Source organism: Electrophorus electricus, chromosome 20, assembly GCF_041902795.1.
Source record: "Electrophorus electricus isolate QZ-2024a chromosome 20, ASM4190279v1, whole genome shotgun sequence".
In the NCBI taxonomy this organism is placed as follows: domain Eukaryota; kingdom Metazoa; phylum Chordata; class Actinopteri; order Gymnotiformes; family Gymnotidae; genus Electrophorus; species Electrophorus electricus.
Window position 1 is genome coordinate 18,245,601 of NC_137516.1, and position 18,511 is coordinate 18,264,111.

The 18,511-nt window shown below is 42.0% G+C and overlaps 1 protein-coding gene across 4 annotated transcripts in view; it reads right to left on the minus strand.

Moving 5' to 3' along the window:
• Positions 1-18,511, minus strand: part of astn1 (astrotactin 1) — a 194,933-nt gene that overhangs the window by 110,533 nt on the left and 65,889 nt on the right. For all 4 annotated transcript variants that reach the window (XM_027011360.3, XM_027011363.3, XM_027011361.3 and 1 more), the window contains 2 exons: positions 9,953-10,037; positions 8,406-8,480 (listed from right to left, as the gene is read on the minus strand). In XM_027011360.3, the coding sequence (XP_026867161.2) occupies positions 8,406-8,480; positions 9,953-10,037 (160 nt within the window). The remainder of the gene's footprint in view (positions 1-8,405; positions 8,481-9,952; positions 10,038-18,511) is intronic.

Genomic DNA, 18,511 nt, shown 5'->3' on the forward strand with positions numbered 1-18,511 from the left:
GTGTGTGTGTGTGTGTGTGGAATGCTCACTGAGTACAGTTGGTGAAGCTCATTTGCCAGTGTTCATGTGTTTCTGAAAGACTTTGATTTGCGCGGCCCAGAACAAGGTCCCATTACAGGCCCCTGGGGTCAGTCCTTATGACTATGATGCATAAACCTGAAAATACTGGTGTGTGCTGGTGTAGCAGTCAGAGTGGCCCAATCAAATCTTTCAAAGACGGATCTATTATAGTGCTGTTTAGTATTTGAAGGGTAAGACGTGTGGTCTGTAAGTGAGCCTTCTTTCTGTTTGTTTGTTTTAAATTTGCACTTCACCACATTACATCTGAAGTAAAACAATGATTACGAGGTTAAAGGTCATACTTTGTTCAATACCCCCAAATTACAACATTACATTCTGCACCCAGACAACAAAGTTCTCATTTCATGCTTTTTTGGCAGGGTTACTGTAGAATATTAATATCATTTTTCAGTACGTTCGTAGACACTGAGTAACTGCAGCAAACCTAGTTTAGGTAAACTTGGAAAGTCCCCTTAAATGCAGACTGAAGACCCATCTGTCTGTAGAATATTTAAATGACCACTGACCCTAGTATTTATTGTAGGGTATTGTTTGGTGTTGTCCGCCAATGTTGACTGCTCCTTTGTTGACTCACAAACTCTAGTACTTATTGTTTATTATACTTAGTGTTGTCTGAGATAAAGCTTATATGTATTTTGCACTTCTAGGCATCAGCATTGATCCCTGTATTTCAGCAGTATTCTAGTTCATTGGTATCTTGGACTCTAACCTACTGTACTGGCAAGGATGTATTCTATGAGGAAATGACAAAGCACTTTTGTAAGTCAGATAAGAGTGTCTGCTAAATGCCATAAATGTAAATGTAAATGCCCCCTTAAATAAACAAAAATCATTAAAAATGACAAGATTCTCTTAACCAATGACAACTTTCAATTAACTGTACCTCAGAATAAAAGCCAATTCACAATCATGACAATATCACGACTCAAGCCAACTCAAAATTATGACAATATACCAACTCAAACAAACTCAAAATAATTACAATATAACAACTCAAGCAACTCAAAATCATGGCCATATAACAACTCAAGCCAACTCAAAATCATGACAATGTACCAACTCAAGCCAATTCAAAATAATGACAATATATCAACTCAAACAAACTCAAAATAATTACACGTCCCAGACCTTTAGCCTGGCAATCCTCAGCCAGCTATGATAACATGCATAACTTTAACACCTGGACATGTTCCATTCCAGGTCCGGCTGTACATGATAAACTGTATGGTCAGCAGTATAGCTTTAGAGAAATGTCTGAAAAGACCCTCAGACCAGTCACGCATGGAAAAGAGTCATGGTCCATCCTGAAGTTCTTAAAAACATGCATGTGCATTTAAGTGTTATGAACGGCTAGTTTTCAAAGAAGATCAATGCAAAAGGAAGACTGGTGTAGTGTTGCTTTGGCCATATTTACATCCTTCTACACAGACAGACTAGCAGAGCAAGTCATCTTGAGAATCTGTATTGTTTTTACATTACAAAATCATTAATGCTCAAGTGCTGTATCGGCTGCGGTAATCAACAACAGATTATATTTTTAGAAAAGTGCAGACAAGTTCTTCAGTTTTAAGGCCCTTTTTCAAAAATTCTTCAGTCAGCCTTACTGTCGGTGTGTTTAGATATTATATACTGCTACCTGTTACATTACATGTTGAAGATAGTCCAATGGAAAATTATAGCAAAAGTTGTAGGTGATTAGAAAAAGTTGGACACTCTTATTTTAAAATGACAGCATCTGAGCTAGGTAGTGCTTCATACTTATGCACAGTGAAATAAACAACATTTTAAATGATCCATTTGTCCCTTAATGTAAATGAAATAGACGTATTCCCTAGTAAATTGCGCGTGTGCGTTTGCGTTCTAAGCCGGCGGGAGGCCTGTGAGTGGCTGCTCTCTCCTCGCTCTGTTCTCTGGCCACGCTGACAGACCGCTCGGCCGAGTGTCGTGCCCTGCCTTCCTCAAATCAGTCCAGAAGCGTGCCGTGGTGCTCAGGTCTAGTGACTGGGTGGGCCGAGCGAGCCTTTGACTTGGCTTCTGTTTTTGTTTGTTTTTTTCCATCTGCTTCGCATCGTTGTCTGATTTCATCATCCGACCCACTCGCTGCTATCATTCTGTCTTCCTCCTTCTGCAGTGCTCTGGTGTCTCATACAGACACGCGTCCCTTAAACATCTTTGCCTCTTTTCTGTTGTTGCTGTCGTCAAACACCCCTACGATTATTAGCATGAAAGGGGTGGACTATCACCGATCTGGTCAGCTGTTTGCTGGCCTGTTATTTCACATATGCTCTTGTGTCTTGTGTGTAGACGTTAGCAGCTGCTTTCTGCAAGCCCCCCCCAGAATAAGTTCTGAAGGTTTCCTGCTGTTTGTTTTTGGATTTTTGCTAATGTCTCCAACACTTGCTCTGGCATATTTCTGCTGTTCTTCTACCCACTCCGTGATGGTGTCTGAGTTTCTATGTTTCTTCCCCTTCTAGATTATAAGCTTGGTCTTTACTGTAGGTAATAGCATCCATAAATCTCTTTTTATACCCTTCATCTCTGCGAAAGATCCTATTTTCTGGTGACAGCTGTTTTCTTGATCCCACTGTGAATTCCGGGCTTGACCCAAGAATTCCACTATGTGGGATTTAATAAAATAAAAGTCTTCACTGCTGATTGTCTTACTAGACACCGTAATGAACATTCAAGTAAATTAGAGAATGTCAAAATTAATTATACGTTTGCATTTGATCATAAAAGAAAAATGCTGTCTTAAATTATTCAATTGCTTTGATGTTCAGGGCATGTTGTCATAGTCGATATGAAATCACTACTACATGCATATGGGATTCTTTTATATATAAATATATATATTTAATTTTGATTGATTTTTTTCCCACCAAAAAACCAGGGAGACCCTGGCACTTAACTGTAAATGACTTGAATGAAAATTTCAATTAGCTGTCGGATCAGGTCACGGTACTTCCACATCAATGGAGGAAGTAGTACACGAGTGATAAATAGTGACAAAAATACTGTTTTCAGTTCTTGTACTTCTCCAGTTAAATGGTTATGTTAATTAATTCATGCAACACCACCATATCAATCACTTTATACTAGTCAACACCATATAGTATAAAACACTGCGCACAAAATTATTTATTATACTCGACTGGTCTTTCTGGACCTGCTCTAAATTAGTTTGACACATTAAACCTGAAGGCAACATTGGTTAACCCAGGTGAACCTGGTTCTGTGTCTGTGGTGAACAACACGGGTCTATGAACCTGGTTCTGTGTCTGTGGTGAACATCACGGGTCTGTGGACCTGGTTCTGTGTTTGTGCACCTGGTTCTGTGTGTCTGTGGACCTGGTTCCTGGTTCTGTGTCTGTGGTGAACAACATGGGTCTGTGGACTTGGTTCTGTGTGTCTGTGGACCTAGTTCTGTGTTTATGCAGCTGGTTCTGTATGTCTGTGGACCTGGTTCTGTGTCTGTGTACCTACTTCTGTGCCTGTGAACCAGGTTCTGTGTCTGTGCACCTGGTTCTGTGTCTGTGCACCTGGTTCTGTGTGTCTGTGCTTTTATCCTTCTCATGCATTCTGCCTCTCTGTCAACTTATCACAGGAACATAGTTTTAACATCTCTGAGTATGCAGAAAACACACACGTTTCTGTAATGCCTGTAAATAAACTGCTTTAAATGTGCCAGTAAACTGTCTATCGAGTGTTATTATTATTGAATATTTTTAAATAATTAAGTGAAGAAAAGAATCCACCCTTATTGAATGTGAACAAAAAGACATTTAGAAGCCTAAGAGATCAGATTCCACACAATAACTTAGAAATGTTGACGTGATTCACGACTTTAAATGCCACGCAATGTCACTAAGACTGCCTTCATCAAATTAAGGTATGCAGCACTATGCAGACTCTACCTGACAGCACAAGATGCTGAGATACCCACTTGTGCTTTTCTTCTGTCTGACTGCGATTTATTATGACACTTTGTTTACTGGAGTACCTAAATAACTAAGCAGACAGTTTGCGGTAGCACTCACTGAAAACAGGGAGGATATTACATGTGTAAGCACCACCACACACTCTGCTTCAAAATCCTCTTCCAGCAAATCTCTTGATGGCTGATCACCTTCCGTCAGCGCTCAGCGAACGAGAGCTTCGCTACTGAATCAGCTCTTAAGATCATTAAACTCTGACTTACTGAACTTTCAGAAGCCTAAGCACAAGAAAACTCAGAAATTTGGTTTAAAGCTTCAAAGATTTGTTCGGCATTATCAATGAATATCACTAATTTTAAAATAAGTCAAAACCCATATTTTGAATTTGGCATTCATGTGCTTTTATCGTACTGTTATTTTATGATAATTACTTCAACCTTATTTTTTCTTGTCCCTCTGCTTTCATTTCTACAGCTACTCTCCCAATAAACAATTAATTTCTTCATTGCCATTTATTATCACCTTATTTTGTTTTATCTTCACTAATAATTTCTAAAGGCTTTTGTTTTGTTTTAATTGAATTATAATTTTAAAGAGATTTTTATTTAGAAAAAACCTTTTCCTAGGCTGTTTTCACACTTGTCCCGAATACGTGAGTCCAGACCACTCTGGTCCAGTTCTGGTCTTATTGTCTCTGCTTTGCTTTCACACGCGAGCGCTCTATCCGAACCGCGGTGCAATTACGCAATTCCTTACGTCACTTTACTTAGCGTAGATTCACAAAATGGGAACCGAAAGAGGCTTCATCCATGTGCTGCGTTTTATGACTGTGCTCGGATAGAAACGCTCGCATGATTTTTCCTGAAAAACATATTCTACAGCAAAAAAAAATGTTAGATACCTGAGAAAAATGGATTTAAGAAGTTTATCTGGACAGTAGCTGGATATTGGAAAATACATGAAACTTAAAAAAGGAAGTAACATTATTATTACTGTTGTTGTTGTTGTTGTTTTGTTATTATTATTATTCTAAATTTTCATAATCTAATGTAGCATGCTATCTAATGTAATCTAATGTGCCTCTGTTCCTTTTCTGAGGTTACAGCCAGTGCGCTGACCAACTTTCCACGTCACCATCGGGGACAGACACTGGGCTCCAAACCATAAACCTCCTTCAGCTCAACTCACTGATCAGCACAATCAACAGAGTCCCTCCTCTGCAGTGCCAGCTGCTTCGCTAGCGTTCACATATTATTCACGCCGCGCTGCAGCCGTGCGCTGAAAGGGTTAATGACGCCTTTTCCGAGGGCTCCACCTTTCACGTCCAGATTGTTCAATCTGCATGTCATAAAATGCTACGTTAGCATAATGAAAGGACAAGGAGGGCAGCAGGCAGGGTCATTTCAGAAATTATGCAACTAAATGAACGCGCCATAAAAGCAAAAGCTTGATTATATCCAATTATCCACCTCCAAGCCCTCCGCATTTTTACAGCCATGCTGGAGGAATCTCTGGGTCTGGCTCCTGCCTCCTAATACGCTGCATTAGATGCCTGCACGTAACTTCAATTAGGACGGAGTATTAGACGGGCGTTGTCCCATTGTTGGGATCTAAACGAGGGAAGCGACGTTACACCTGCCTCTGCACAGTGCCTATAAGCTGTAAAGTGTGGGAGTGTGCGAGACACCAGAGACAGCTTACGGGGAGCTGCGCTATCCCTGTCCTCTGTTAGGAGCACGGGGAACCATGGGAAATTACTTCACAAACTTCCCGTGTCAGATGAAAGCTTCATAAAAGTGGAAGGGTGGTGTGGTTCTAAACAGCTTCCGTGACAACCTCCCCCTCCGTGTGTTCCCACCGAGGGTGGCATTTCAGTACCAGAACATTCCTCCAGCAGACGTGTTTGTTTAGTATAAATAATGGATAAAAGTGAAAGTTGCGTCCCCTGCCGATCCGAACCAATCAGAGCTGCGGATCCAGTAACGGGCATGCGCACGTGATTGGACGGCTTACCACGGGTTCATCAAACAAACCGAGAGAAAGGAAAGGTGAGTGAATACGATGAGGGTCAGCGGAGTGCCGAGTAATCCCCAGACGCCTGCAAATTCTGACACAGTCTAATGCAAAACGGCTTGGAAAAAAAAGAAACTGTGTGTGCGCAGGCTTTGTAAGCGGCTCACCGAACAAAACCGCGGGAACTGGAACTGCGCTGCACTGCTGCACATGCAGCACAAGTTAAGACAAGAAAAACATCTACATGGGGAAGCTTCTGTGGAACAGCAAACAAAGACCCGAGCCGCTAGCATGCGGGAGGAGCGAGTGCCCGTGCAACGAGCGCTTCTGTAGTGCGCTGAGGATGTCAGGAATTATTCTGTGCTGCTGTTGTCCTTGCTGGGAACGCCGTGCGACTGGCAGACACGCACTGGGATCATATCACACCGTCGCTGTTCGGATGTGTCACACAGCCGTCTTAAATAGCACAGAAATTGGAAGGCAAGTCAGACGACGGGGCTGCATCCTTGAACCTGTCCAAAACGTGAAGAGGATTGGCAGGGTCTTTGATGGATGTCTTACTTGCATCTTTTGCGCACAACTGAAATGTATTTTTTGAATGTTAAACCAATATCAATCACGCCATTTCTGAGCCTGATGCAAAAATCAAGAAATATAAATAAACATTCTAAATTGATTATGGGCTCTGCTTTCCATGTATGCTCCAAAACATGCATATGGTAACATTTTGTAAAATTGAAAATAAATCTTTCATACAAATTGCATCAAATACTGAAGTGCTGGGTTGCTCAGAAATATAACACTTAATCTGACCGAGACAGACACGTTCGGCAGCTCGCATCCAGGAGAAATCTGAAATCTGCGTGTTCCTCAGGTATTACAAAGGACCCGATTACCATAGCGTATGTCCTACGGGTTTGAAATCACTAGGACTTGGTCAAACTGCTGGGAAGGAATGCATCAAACCCAGTCTAGCGTCGCCAAGAGGAATTTGAATTCGGAAGAAAGCTGCAAAAAATAAACACAACGTGATTTGTACAGATGAACAGTATCCAAACGACATGATCAGTCCTTCCTGGAATGGTATGGGTGGCATGACTTCACATCAGGTCATTTCACGCATGAAGGTTTGTGCCAAGTTGCTGACGTTGGGCTTCTGGCTGTACAATGGAACTGTTATTGGTGAATATGCCAAAGCAATGCTCGAATATTCGGGGGTGTCCTTGCTGTGGTTACTGCACTGATTACCTTAAGTTATGGCCAATGACAATAAGCCGCTCCACAGCCTTCAGGTCTGACACTGCTGAGGAGTCTTATCCTGTTTGAAATATTTGCAATGTTTTCTCAGCAGTGATATGTTTTGGGTTTTTTAGAGCATCGAGGCAACGGCAGGGAACCGGAACCCATGGCTCTACATCTCTGTGCGTGGGGACCTGTCCTGGGCTAATGTTCTCCTTGCTCACAGTATCTCTTCACTGAGCAGGTCATGGACTAGCAATGGGAAACTCCCTTATATACAGCCTGCCCAGACCAGTAAGACCAGTAAGCCTAGCAAACTTCAAATGGCCTGAGAGGTTTTAGAGTAAGAGAAACGGCATTTGAAACCTTTAGTAACAAATGATAATTATCTTAAATAAAACCAACTGATTCAAATGAGCTGTAAGTTGACATCTAAAGGGCCAGCAGACATAAAAGTTATGATCATCTAACCTTAGACAACTCTTTTAAATGTCACTTCTTAAATGTCATTTTTATTTATTATTTTTTTACTCCATTGCTAAAGGATGAGTGAATGCTACTATAATTCAGGCACTAATAATAGCATTATGTATAAACTATTCATTTTATACAAAGACAAATACTTTATGATGGAGGGGGATAAACCAGACAAAAATGGATGTGTTGCTGCTATAGAGAGCAGCTTTATAGAGCAGCTACAGAGAACAGGTTTACAGAGCAGCTATACAGAGCACCTTTACAGAGCAGCTATAGAGAGCAGCTATAGGGAGCAGCTTTACAGAGCAGCTATACAGAGCAACTATAGAGAGCAGCTATACATAGCATCTATAGAGAGCAGCTTTACAGAGCAGCTAGAGAGAGCAGCTATACAGAGCAGCTATAGAGAGCAGCTTTACAGAGCAGCTATAGAGAGCAGCTATACAAAGCAGCTATAGAGAGCAGCTTTACAGAGCAGCTTTACAGAACAGCTTTACAGAGCAACCTTACAGAGCAGCTATACAGAGCAACTTTACAGAGCAGTTATACAGAGCTGCTTTACAGAGCTGCTATACTGAGCCACCAGTGCAACAGCATGAGACAGTACAGACCAATTATTTTGTAACAGTGGGCTTAGAACAGAAAAGCGCCATCTCTTACCTGAAGATCCGATCAGAGGGCTGCTCTCCCATGACCAAATCGAAGCCACGCTGGAAAATGGTGTAGGGCCAAGGTCTACGGAAGAGCAGGATAGGTTAGCGCTGCACTACAAGCCCCGGCTTTCCGTAGAAACCTGCTGTTAAAACACGGCCTCATAACTACACAGTGTCCCACTCATCACTGTACTGTGTACCTTTTCAAGAAAATGACTAAATTTGTCCTTTAAACCTGCGTGTACACCAAACATGTGACTTTCTAAAGGCTTTCTGTTTTGCTGGGTCACGAGGTTAATCCCTCTTACACCTTGGAGCATTCTTGACATGGGGAATATTATGGACAGTTGTAAAGCCTGAGAGACACTATTTGGGCAGAAACAAAGTCATAATCACTAAGGCAACTGATAGACAGAAAGTTGACAAATCCCCAAAATTAAGTATATATTTTAGCACTTCTGGGAAAATGTAAAAAGTATTTTTTTTCCAAGACTTCCTATTGCTTCCGTGAGGTTTTAAGCCAAATGAAAAACTCTTCCCATCTTCACAGCATGGTACCAAGTGCACAAGCTTCAGAATTCCCAGCCACGTGCTCATTGGCACCTGATAGCTCCAATCAAATTTTTAATTAACGGATCCACCTCTCCGACCGTCATCACTTCCATCCGCCTTCCAATTAAAATGCCAAGGATTTCTCCAACTCTGAGTCTTAATCAGACTACACCGGATCAGAAACTCCGCCATCCTGAGAAGCTCATGTGATTGGTGGTGAGCGTGAGGTCTAATTATTTTTAAATGTCTTAAACAGATCTCCTTAGCAGATCTTTGTTTTCCTGTTTTCCTGTTTTGGCTTGGGTTTCTAACATGTATTCATAATGTTTTTCATATTTTCCTAATGTTAATCTACTCGTGGCAATGTTCATGTGTTGTTAGCAAATCTACCTTCGCACCAAGGTCCAGCTGGTTTTCAGATCTGATCTTAAACACCTCAGCCTTCTATATGTGGACTTTTTTTAAGCCTCTCTGATGCTGCTCCAAGTTTGGAAAGTTAAAGCAACATTTCAAACAATAATAATAATGGATCTGTGGTTAAGTTGATTGACTAGTAATCAGAAGGTTCATCATAAGGTTGTCAGGTCAAGTCCCAACCACTACCAGGTTGCCACTGTTGGGCCCCTGAGCAAGACCCTCAATCACTCAAGTTGTGTTGAGTCAGAATTGTAAGTCTCTTTGGATAAAAGTGTCAGCTACATGTCGTGAATGTGAAAACCTGTACTAGTGCCCCACAAGCAAATGAGGTCTGGACAGAAAATTTATGCCAGCACAAAAAACAATGCAGACTGCTCTACAGCTCATGTGAAATGGAACAGTACATAAATAATTTAGCTTATTGATTAAAGCAATTTTCCAAAAACTACATTCAGATCACTTATTAACGGTTAGCATTTTAACTGGTGATGTTGTTCAGCATGAGAACTGTGTCAGTCTGTGTGACGATCAAATGCGTTGAACCACAGATGAAAACGTTCTCTAACAGTGGGTCAGATTACTCACCCTTGATTTGGGCCCCATTCATTGCGGATGCAAAGATGCTTGTGAACGGGGTCCTTCATATATCCGTCGAAGCACAGACATTCGCCTGGGAACAGACACCGGGAGAAAGTGGATAAGATCATTAAAACCAGTCGGGGCAGGTGGCACGGTGAATGTGGCATGCTCTAATGGTGAGGGTACCAAGCAGGAGCGTGGCAGAGTGGTAATGTTCCCACCCATTCCACATTAATGACCGCTACAACAGGTCACCGACACCACGCAGGCATGCTCACGTTTGTTAGGGTTCAGGGGTCAATTCTGTTTCATTCCAGTTAATCCCGGTAAAAGCGGAAATGTGCATGGCACATGTCCGGCATTGTAGATGATGCTGCATCGGTGCAGATCATGCGTTCCCTGAGCGAACACTGGGGATCACACTGCACACTGGTCCTCCAGGGATGTCTAAACTGACTTGCTGGAACTTTCTGATTTGGTTTCCTCATTCTCGGTTCCTCTGTGATGGAGTGCAGGCTAGTCTAGGACAGACATCAGAGAACTCCTCTTTTTGTTCTTTGCGGGGTCTTAGAAGCAGTTGGACCATTCACTGATTATATGATAATAAAAAATTAGTTTGTAAGTGTGCTGTCTGCTAGGTGTCAGCATTATTGCATAAATCTGCACCATACATAACAGTCTTTGCTAATCCTAAATTAGGAGATATTAGTCCCAATCCAATGACCAGCCTTGAGAAGCATCAACTCAATAGGTTGAATTCAACTCAGTTGGTATTTAACCAGCATACAGAATTCAATTCAGTAGGTATTTAACCAGCATACTGAATTCAACTCAGTAGGTATTTAACCAGCATACATAATTAAACTCAGTAGGTATTTAACCAACATACTGAATTCAACTCCACACAGTCAGGGCTTCACACTGTGACTAAAATGGTTGCAAGTGCGACCACAAATATAAATTTGCTAACTGTGAATTATGATTTTTTATAGGGAATTATTTATTTATTACATTTTTTACATTTATTATTATTATTTAAACTATTTTTATCTTAAAAGGTAACAGATAGGCTATAGCGACCCATCACACGTCTGCCTATCAAAAACGGCTCTGTGTTTGTGGGATATTCACCAAAAACCAAAAAAACAACCAAAGTAGACAAGCTGAGCTTGTTTGACCATAAGAAAATATCTGAAAAATATCAGATTTTTTCACACAATCTACATGTGCTCAACCCCAGTCTGACTGTTAGCACCAGTGCACTATGGGAAGGTGCAGACGAAGGTGCACTTGAACAGCTGTGCGCTCCATGCAAACGTACAACCACAGAAAGGCTTCTGAGCCTCAGCTATGACAACATAGAGCAGACGGTGTATCGTGAACTCTGTTCAAAGGTAGATACAGCGGGCTAGACGGAGTTTGGAAGAGTAATGAATCATTTGAAAAAGAGCTGAGGCAAAGACAGGAAAACGCAGGTGATGGCTCCAGCACAGTGTGTTTCTACGCAGGCCCCCTCAGCCCTCACCGTGTCTTGTGCATGCGAATTAACAGCCTATTTGCTCATTATTATTCAGCACTTAAGATATTGGCTTCAGATTTGCTTTCTTTTAAGAGCCACTGGCTCCTTAAGCTCTTTTTTTTTTTGGCTGGAGCCCTGACAGGTACTTAACCAGCACACTGAATTCAACTCATCACGCAATTAACCAGCACACTGAATTCAACTCATCACGCAATTAACCAGCAGACTGAATTCAACTCATCACGCAATTAACCAGCAGACTGAATTCAACTCATCACGCAATTAACCAGCAGACTGAATTCAACTCATCACGCAATTAACCAGCACACTGAATTCAACTCATCACGCAATTAACCAGCAGACTGAATTCAACTCATCACGCAATTAACCAGCACACTGAATTCAACTCATCACGCAATTAACCAGCACACTGAATTCAACTCATCACGCAATTAACCAGCAGACTGAATTCAACTCATCACGCAATTAACCAGCACACTGAATTCAACTCATCACGCAATTAACCAGCAGACTGAATTCAACTCATCACGCAATTAACCAGCACACTGAATTCAACTCATCACGCAATTAACCAGCACACTGAATTCAACTCATCACGCAATTAACCAGCAGACTGAATTCAACTCATCACGCAATTAACCAGCAGACTGAATTCAACTCATCACGCAATTAACCAGCACACTGAATTCAACTCATCACGCAATTAACCAGCACACTGAATTCAACTCATCACGCAATTAACCAGCACACTGAATTCAACTCATCACGCAATTAACCAGCAGACTGAATTCAACTCATCACGCAATTAACCAGCAGACTGAATTCAACTCATCTCACAAGTAAACAACATACTGAACTCAACTTTTTATGTATTTCACCAGCATACTGAATGTGTTCTATAACAGGGACATGACAGGAACACACAACCCTTTACAGTAGGACAAATCTCCTTGGGATGGGATCGAGGACCAGCATGTCTACACAGGTACAATTTCAGGAACATACATATTACACACAATTCCATAAGCTTCCACTATTCCATAAGCACACATTCCATAAACATGCAGTATCCCATGAGCACACTCTATTCCATAAACATGTAGCATTTCTTAAGCACACAAAAGTCCATAGCCATGAACTAATCCATAAGCACACACACATGGCCACTCCTCCACAGCTCAGTGCCTGTTGTGCACAGTGACGGATGTGAGTGTTCGACGTGTAAGTGTACAAGTGTACAAGGTGTAAGTGGTGTCGCCGTGTCTGCCATGTTTACAACAGATGCTCCACATCTGCACTCCCATAAGCCCCTGCGGAATGCCAGGTAGGGCCAATCATTCATGCCTGCACTGACCTCTCCTGTCAGGTCACGCCCAAGACCGTGATTTGTTGCTCAACACTGATGAGGCTAGACCCTGAAGAGGATGTGTAACTGACACTTTGAGTGTGTTACGTGTGAATTTAGCGAAGAATTTAGCTTACTAGGTCAGTACACGTGTGCTCGAGACTGGACACGTGTACAGTCCAGTCCAAATGTCACTGGACACAGACACAATTAGTGTTGGACACTGGATGTGAAATGAAACAATGATTATGAAATTTAAGCGAGGAATTTCCAAGGGTTAATTCAAGGATATGAACCGAAACATAATCCCTCAATTTGTTGGACTATTGGAAAGATTCACATAAGCCTTAATGAAATAGTTTAGTACTTGGGTGTAAAGAAAGAAAAGGACGACTTCCTGCAATATGCAAGCTGCAGTCATCTCCAGATGGAGAATGTCCCAGACATCACCATGCACCTTCAGACTTGCCTTCAGCAATTGAAATGTCTGCTCACCACAGTTCAATGAATGACTTTTTGGCCTTGAAAAACCCCAAAGTCCCTTTAGAAATAGGAGTCAGAGCACAGGACTTCTGGATGATGAAGCTCTGTGCACTCGGTCTGGGGCACTCGGTCTGTGGGCACTCGATCTGGGGGCACTCGATCTGGGGGCAGTGCTTTAGGAGCACTGGGTCTGGAGCACTGAGTCTGGGGCGCTATCTTGGATCTGAATGGATAAAATCTTTTCTGTACACTTCAGACTTCATCCTGCTTCTACAGTGGGCAGCAATATAATCATTAAAGATGATGCCTGTGCCAACACAGTCCACCCACAAGGCGTGTTCTGATGACCATCGTTAACGTGTTCTGGGTGACCATTATTAACGTGTTCTGATGACCATCGTTAACCTGTTCTGGGTGACCATTATTAACGTGTTTTGATGACCATCGTTAACTGGTTGACTGCATCGTTAATGTGTTCTGGATGACTGCGTTGTTATGTGTTCTGGGTGAGTGCATCATTAACGTTTTCTGGTTGACTGCATCGTTACGTGTTCTGGATGACTGCATCGTTACATGTTCTGAGCGACTGCATTATTAAAGTGTTCTGGGTGACTGCATCATTAACATGTTCTGGGTGACTGCATCGTTAATGTGTTCTGCATGACTGCATTGTTACATGTTCTGAGCGACTGCATTATTAAAGTGTTCTGGGTGACTGCATCATTAACATGTTCTGGGTGACTGCATCGTTAATGTGTTCTGCATGACTGCATTGTTAACGTGTTCTGGGTGACTGCATCATTATGTGTTCTGGGTGACTGCATCATTAACATATTCTGGTTGACTGCATCGTCTACGTGTTCTGGGTGACTGCATCGTTAACATGTTCTGGTTGACTGCATCATTAACATGTTCTGAGTGACTGCATCATTAAAGTGTTCTGCGTGACTGCATCGTTAACATGTTCTGGATGACTGCATCATTATGTGTTCTGGGTGACTGCATCATTAACATTTTCTGGTTGACTGCATCGTCTACGTGTTCTGAGTGACTGCATCGTTAACATGTTCTGGTTGACTGCATCATTAACATGTTCTGGATGACTGCATCATTATGTGTTCTGGATGACTGCATCATTATGTGTTCTGGATGACTGCATCGTTACGTGTTCTAGATGACTGCATCGTTACGTGTTCTGGGTGACTGCATCATTAAAGTGTTCTGGGTGACTGCATCATTAACATTTTCTGGTTGACTGCATCGTTACATGTTCTGGATGACTGCATCGTTACATGTTCTGGATGACTGCATCATTATGTGTTCTGGGTGACTACATCATTAACATTTTCTGGTTGACTGCATCGTTACGTGTTCTGGATGACTGCATCGTTAATGTGTTCTGGATGACTGCATCATGTGTTCTGGGTGACTGCATCATTAACATTTTCTGGTTGACTGCATCGTTACATGTTCTGGATGACTGCATCGTTATGTGTTCTGGATGACTGCATCGTTACGTGTTCTAGATGACTGCATCGTTACGTGTTCTGGGTGACTGCATCGTTACGTGTTCTGGATGACTGCATCGTTACGTGTTCTGGGTGACTGCATCGTTACGTGTTCTGGGTGACTGCATCGTTACGTGTTCTGGGTGACTGCATTGTTAACGTGTTTTGGGAGACTGCATCATTAACATTTTCTGGTTGACTGCATCGTTACATGTTTTGGATGACTGCATCGTTAACATGTTCTAATCCATTCCAGCCATCCATTCCAGAACACTGAGGCTGTAAGAAATGGTGAATCCTACATTCACCCCAATTCCTCACAGCCAGAAGATAATGCATCCACCCTTACATGATCCACAGCAGCACATGATGGGTTCATCAGTCCCAGTGTAAAAGGTGAGAGAGATCTGAAAATACTACAACTGGGAGTGTGAAGCCAGCCAAATATACACGTGCACGTGCCAACTCTTTTTAAATTAATGAGTAGTTCAACTAAGGCATATTGAACTGAAATAAACACAGGACGGCCACCCCCACTTCACCCTTCTGTAAAAGCACATCTCCAGCCAACTGGAGTCCATGGGAACCTGAAACGTTTCACTGGGCAGCCAACAGCAGAGATGAGTTCCGAAGCACCTTTCTATTCTCAAAAGCGCTTTGGCACAAAAATGACTAATCAAAACTAACCTTCTTTTAAAAGGTCACGCGATTAAGGGAATGACAATAGCAGAAACAAATCCTGAACTTATAGCAGTAACCTACCATTCTTAAAAAATAAATGCATCAAGTTCAAAGGAAGGCGGTCAACAGCATATGCTGGCCCTTCCCCAAACACACTGCCGTTGCTCTAGCAAATTTTGCCACGTTAACCAGGAGTCTGTGGCCTTGTAAAAACACCATTCATCAGTCGCTGGTCCATCCAGGTACATTAGGAAGCACAAAACAAATGTCTGAATGAGGACACAATCCCAACCACGTGATGCATGCAGCAGCCTATTGAGATCGAGCAGGCAATGTCACTTGATAAATAACCCTTAAATAGGTCAAATCTACTCACAAACCCAGCCAATCGAACCAGTCAAGCGTTTACCATTTGGGAAAGTGGAAAAGAGTCTGGGAGCCTCATACTATTACTCTTACAGTAATTGGTGCAAAAGCTAAAGGCATTTTATGGTTTGTTGCCTATTGTCAAACCAATACATGATCTCAGCTTCTAAACACTACTGCGTTTATAATGTCAAACACGTAAAACTGCTGATGCAATGGCTACACATGTCCTTGTTCTTTTTAATGAATACACGAAGGAACACCTGAGAATAAGGAGGGAACGTATCTTAGATTCCCATCTGCTCCAGCAGACAACCCAATAAAGTGTCCAACTCCTTCAGTTTTTGGAAAGCCAAGGCACAATATAAACAATCACCGGAAATATTCTCGTTGTCTTCAGGACATACACTCCCTAAAAAGGAACATCACAGGCATCACTGACTGTGTTCACTGTGAATAGCAGAACTGGTATCACGTCTCCATCCCCAACTCCTGACTACATAAGTTAATGTGAGAAAGATCTTTTTCTCATATTTGATGAATAATTGAATATAGTGGACCAGTGAACCAGGCTAGAAACGGCAAACCTGAAATGGGCGATAAAAGGGGAGATTGAATCGCCTGGAACACGTTTGGTTCAGCTCTGCAGTGAAGGTGTGCACCACATTTTACTGGTCCCTTCATACGCCAAGTTTAAGGCGTCTGAAACCATTCACGACATACTAACTGGTGCATCGTGATCCTTTTGATCCAACATGCAACACCACCAAAGGACTCCAAACATTATACCCAAAAGATCAAACTATTTGCATTAAAAACTCTACTTTTCAGAGTCACTTCCTTTGCCCCAAACAACAGCCACAGTACCCCTTCCTCTCAAACCTTGTTTAGCTTTGTGCAATAAATACGGAATAGCTATTTTAAAGTCAGCAGGCAACATCCCAGCACCCCGAATTTGAGCGTGCAGCGAAAGACTCTGCTGACGGTTCATATGTAGTAACTGTAATCCTCTGAATAATTACTATAGATATAGACTGAGATGGGGCTTTAACCACGACTGGGCTCGAATTATCCGCAGTGGAGAAGCATCTACATTAAGGATTGTCTGATGTTGACAAAGGACCAACACAATCCACAATATTCAAATATTCATAAGGGTCAGATAAACGCAGTAAACATAAACGGGACAGTGGTGTCTCAGTGGTTAAGGTACTTGACTAGTAATCAAAAGGTTGCCAGCACAAATCCCCCACTGCCAAGTTGCCACTGTTGGACCCCTGAGTAAGACCCTCAATTACTCAAGTTGTATTCACTCATAATTATAAGTTGCTTTGGGTAAAAGTGTCAGCTAAATGCTGTAAATATTAGTTACTGCAGGGATAGATTACAAAGGGCAGGCCTGATTTGGTTTATCAGTCAAATGATGTGTGTGATATGCCTGAAAAGGAATTGTTATATTCATGGGTTCATCCATTTTTTCTTGTTGTTGCTAAAGATATCAGTTTGGATACTGAATTGGCGAGTTTTGTTCAGTTTGGGTGATGAGTGGGACAGTCCCTTTGCTGTAAATTAAACACACACACACACACACACACACACACACATCTGTCCCCACAATAGGTAGAAAACCCTTCTAGGATATTTTGTTATTTTGTGTGTGTGTGTATGGCACGCCCTGCACATTTATTTGACTGTGGTCAGGAACGTTTGTGGTTTAAACCAGATCAGTGAAATAAGAACACAGGTAAAGGTCAGGCTGAATGATGGGGTACATTATCTCTGAGAGATGAGCTTATCATTTTATGAACAGACTCTCTTTAGAGCTCTAGTCTAAGTAATGTTCCCTGCACCTAATAAACACATTACACTGTAGAAATGTATAATTACCCTTTAATGCTTTTGGCCACAAGAAGATGATAATTATTGTTTATCATTATCAAGTGCCAGAAATGGCTTAGACCCTAGGGGGCTAACTATCGGCTATCGTTACTGACCCAGACCTCCTGTATTGGTGTGTCCCTCTTTTTGGATGTCTGAAATGGAAAGATTTTAAAGAGGTCTGAATCTGATGTAGAAACTCTCAAAGTTTCTACAGTCTAAGCTCATGGTCATTATTTTATTCCAAATCCAATGTTCTGGATCACAGAGCAAAGGAGCAAAAATCCGACCGTATCCAATGACTTAAACACTGTGAAGGCTGGAGGTCCTTACAAACCACACATGTTCCCTGAGCTGCTCCTGCAGAGAACTATCCACTGGAGTGCATGAACAGATTATAGGGGCAGCACAGAGGCAACATGGGGCAGCGCAGGGCTGTGTGAGCATTATTACCTAAACAACCTTAAAACCTGCAGCATTCTGGTTAATGTTGTGTCAGCAATGATGTGACTAGTGACCGCAGGAGGGACGATCATTTCCACAGAGGAAGACTGGGCTGCAGACGTTGGATCAGCTGGACACTCTGTGTTAACCCCGAATGACAGTGAACATTCCCTTAAAGAAAGCTATGTGGAAAAAGATGAAAACAAGTCTCTGAAAAGCATGATGTAAAAAAAGTAAATATATATTTCCTGAACATGGAAAGTATTAAAGGCCACAGAGAGAAGGATCAGGGGCCAGTCTCGGCCCACCGGACGGTTCAC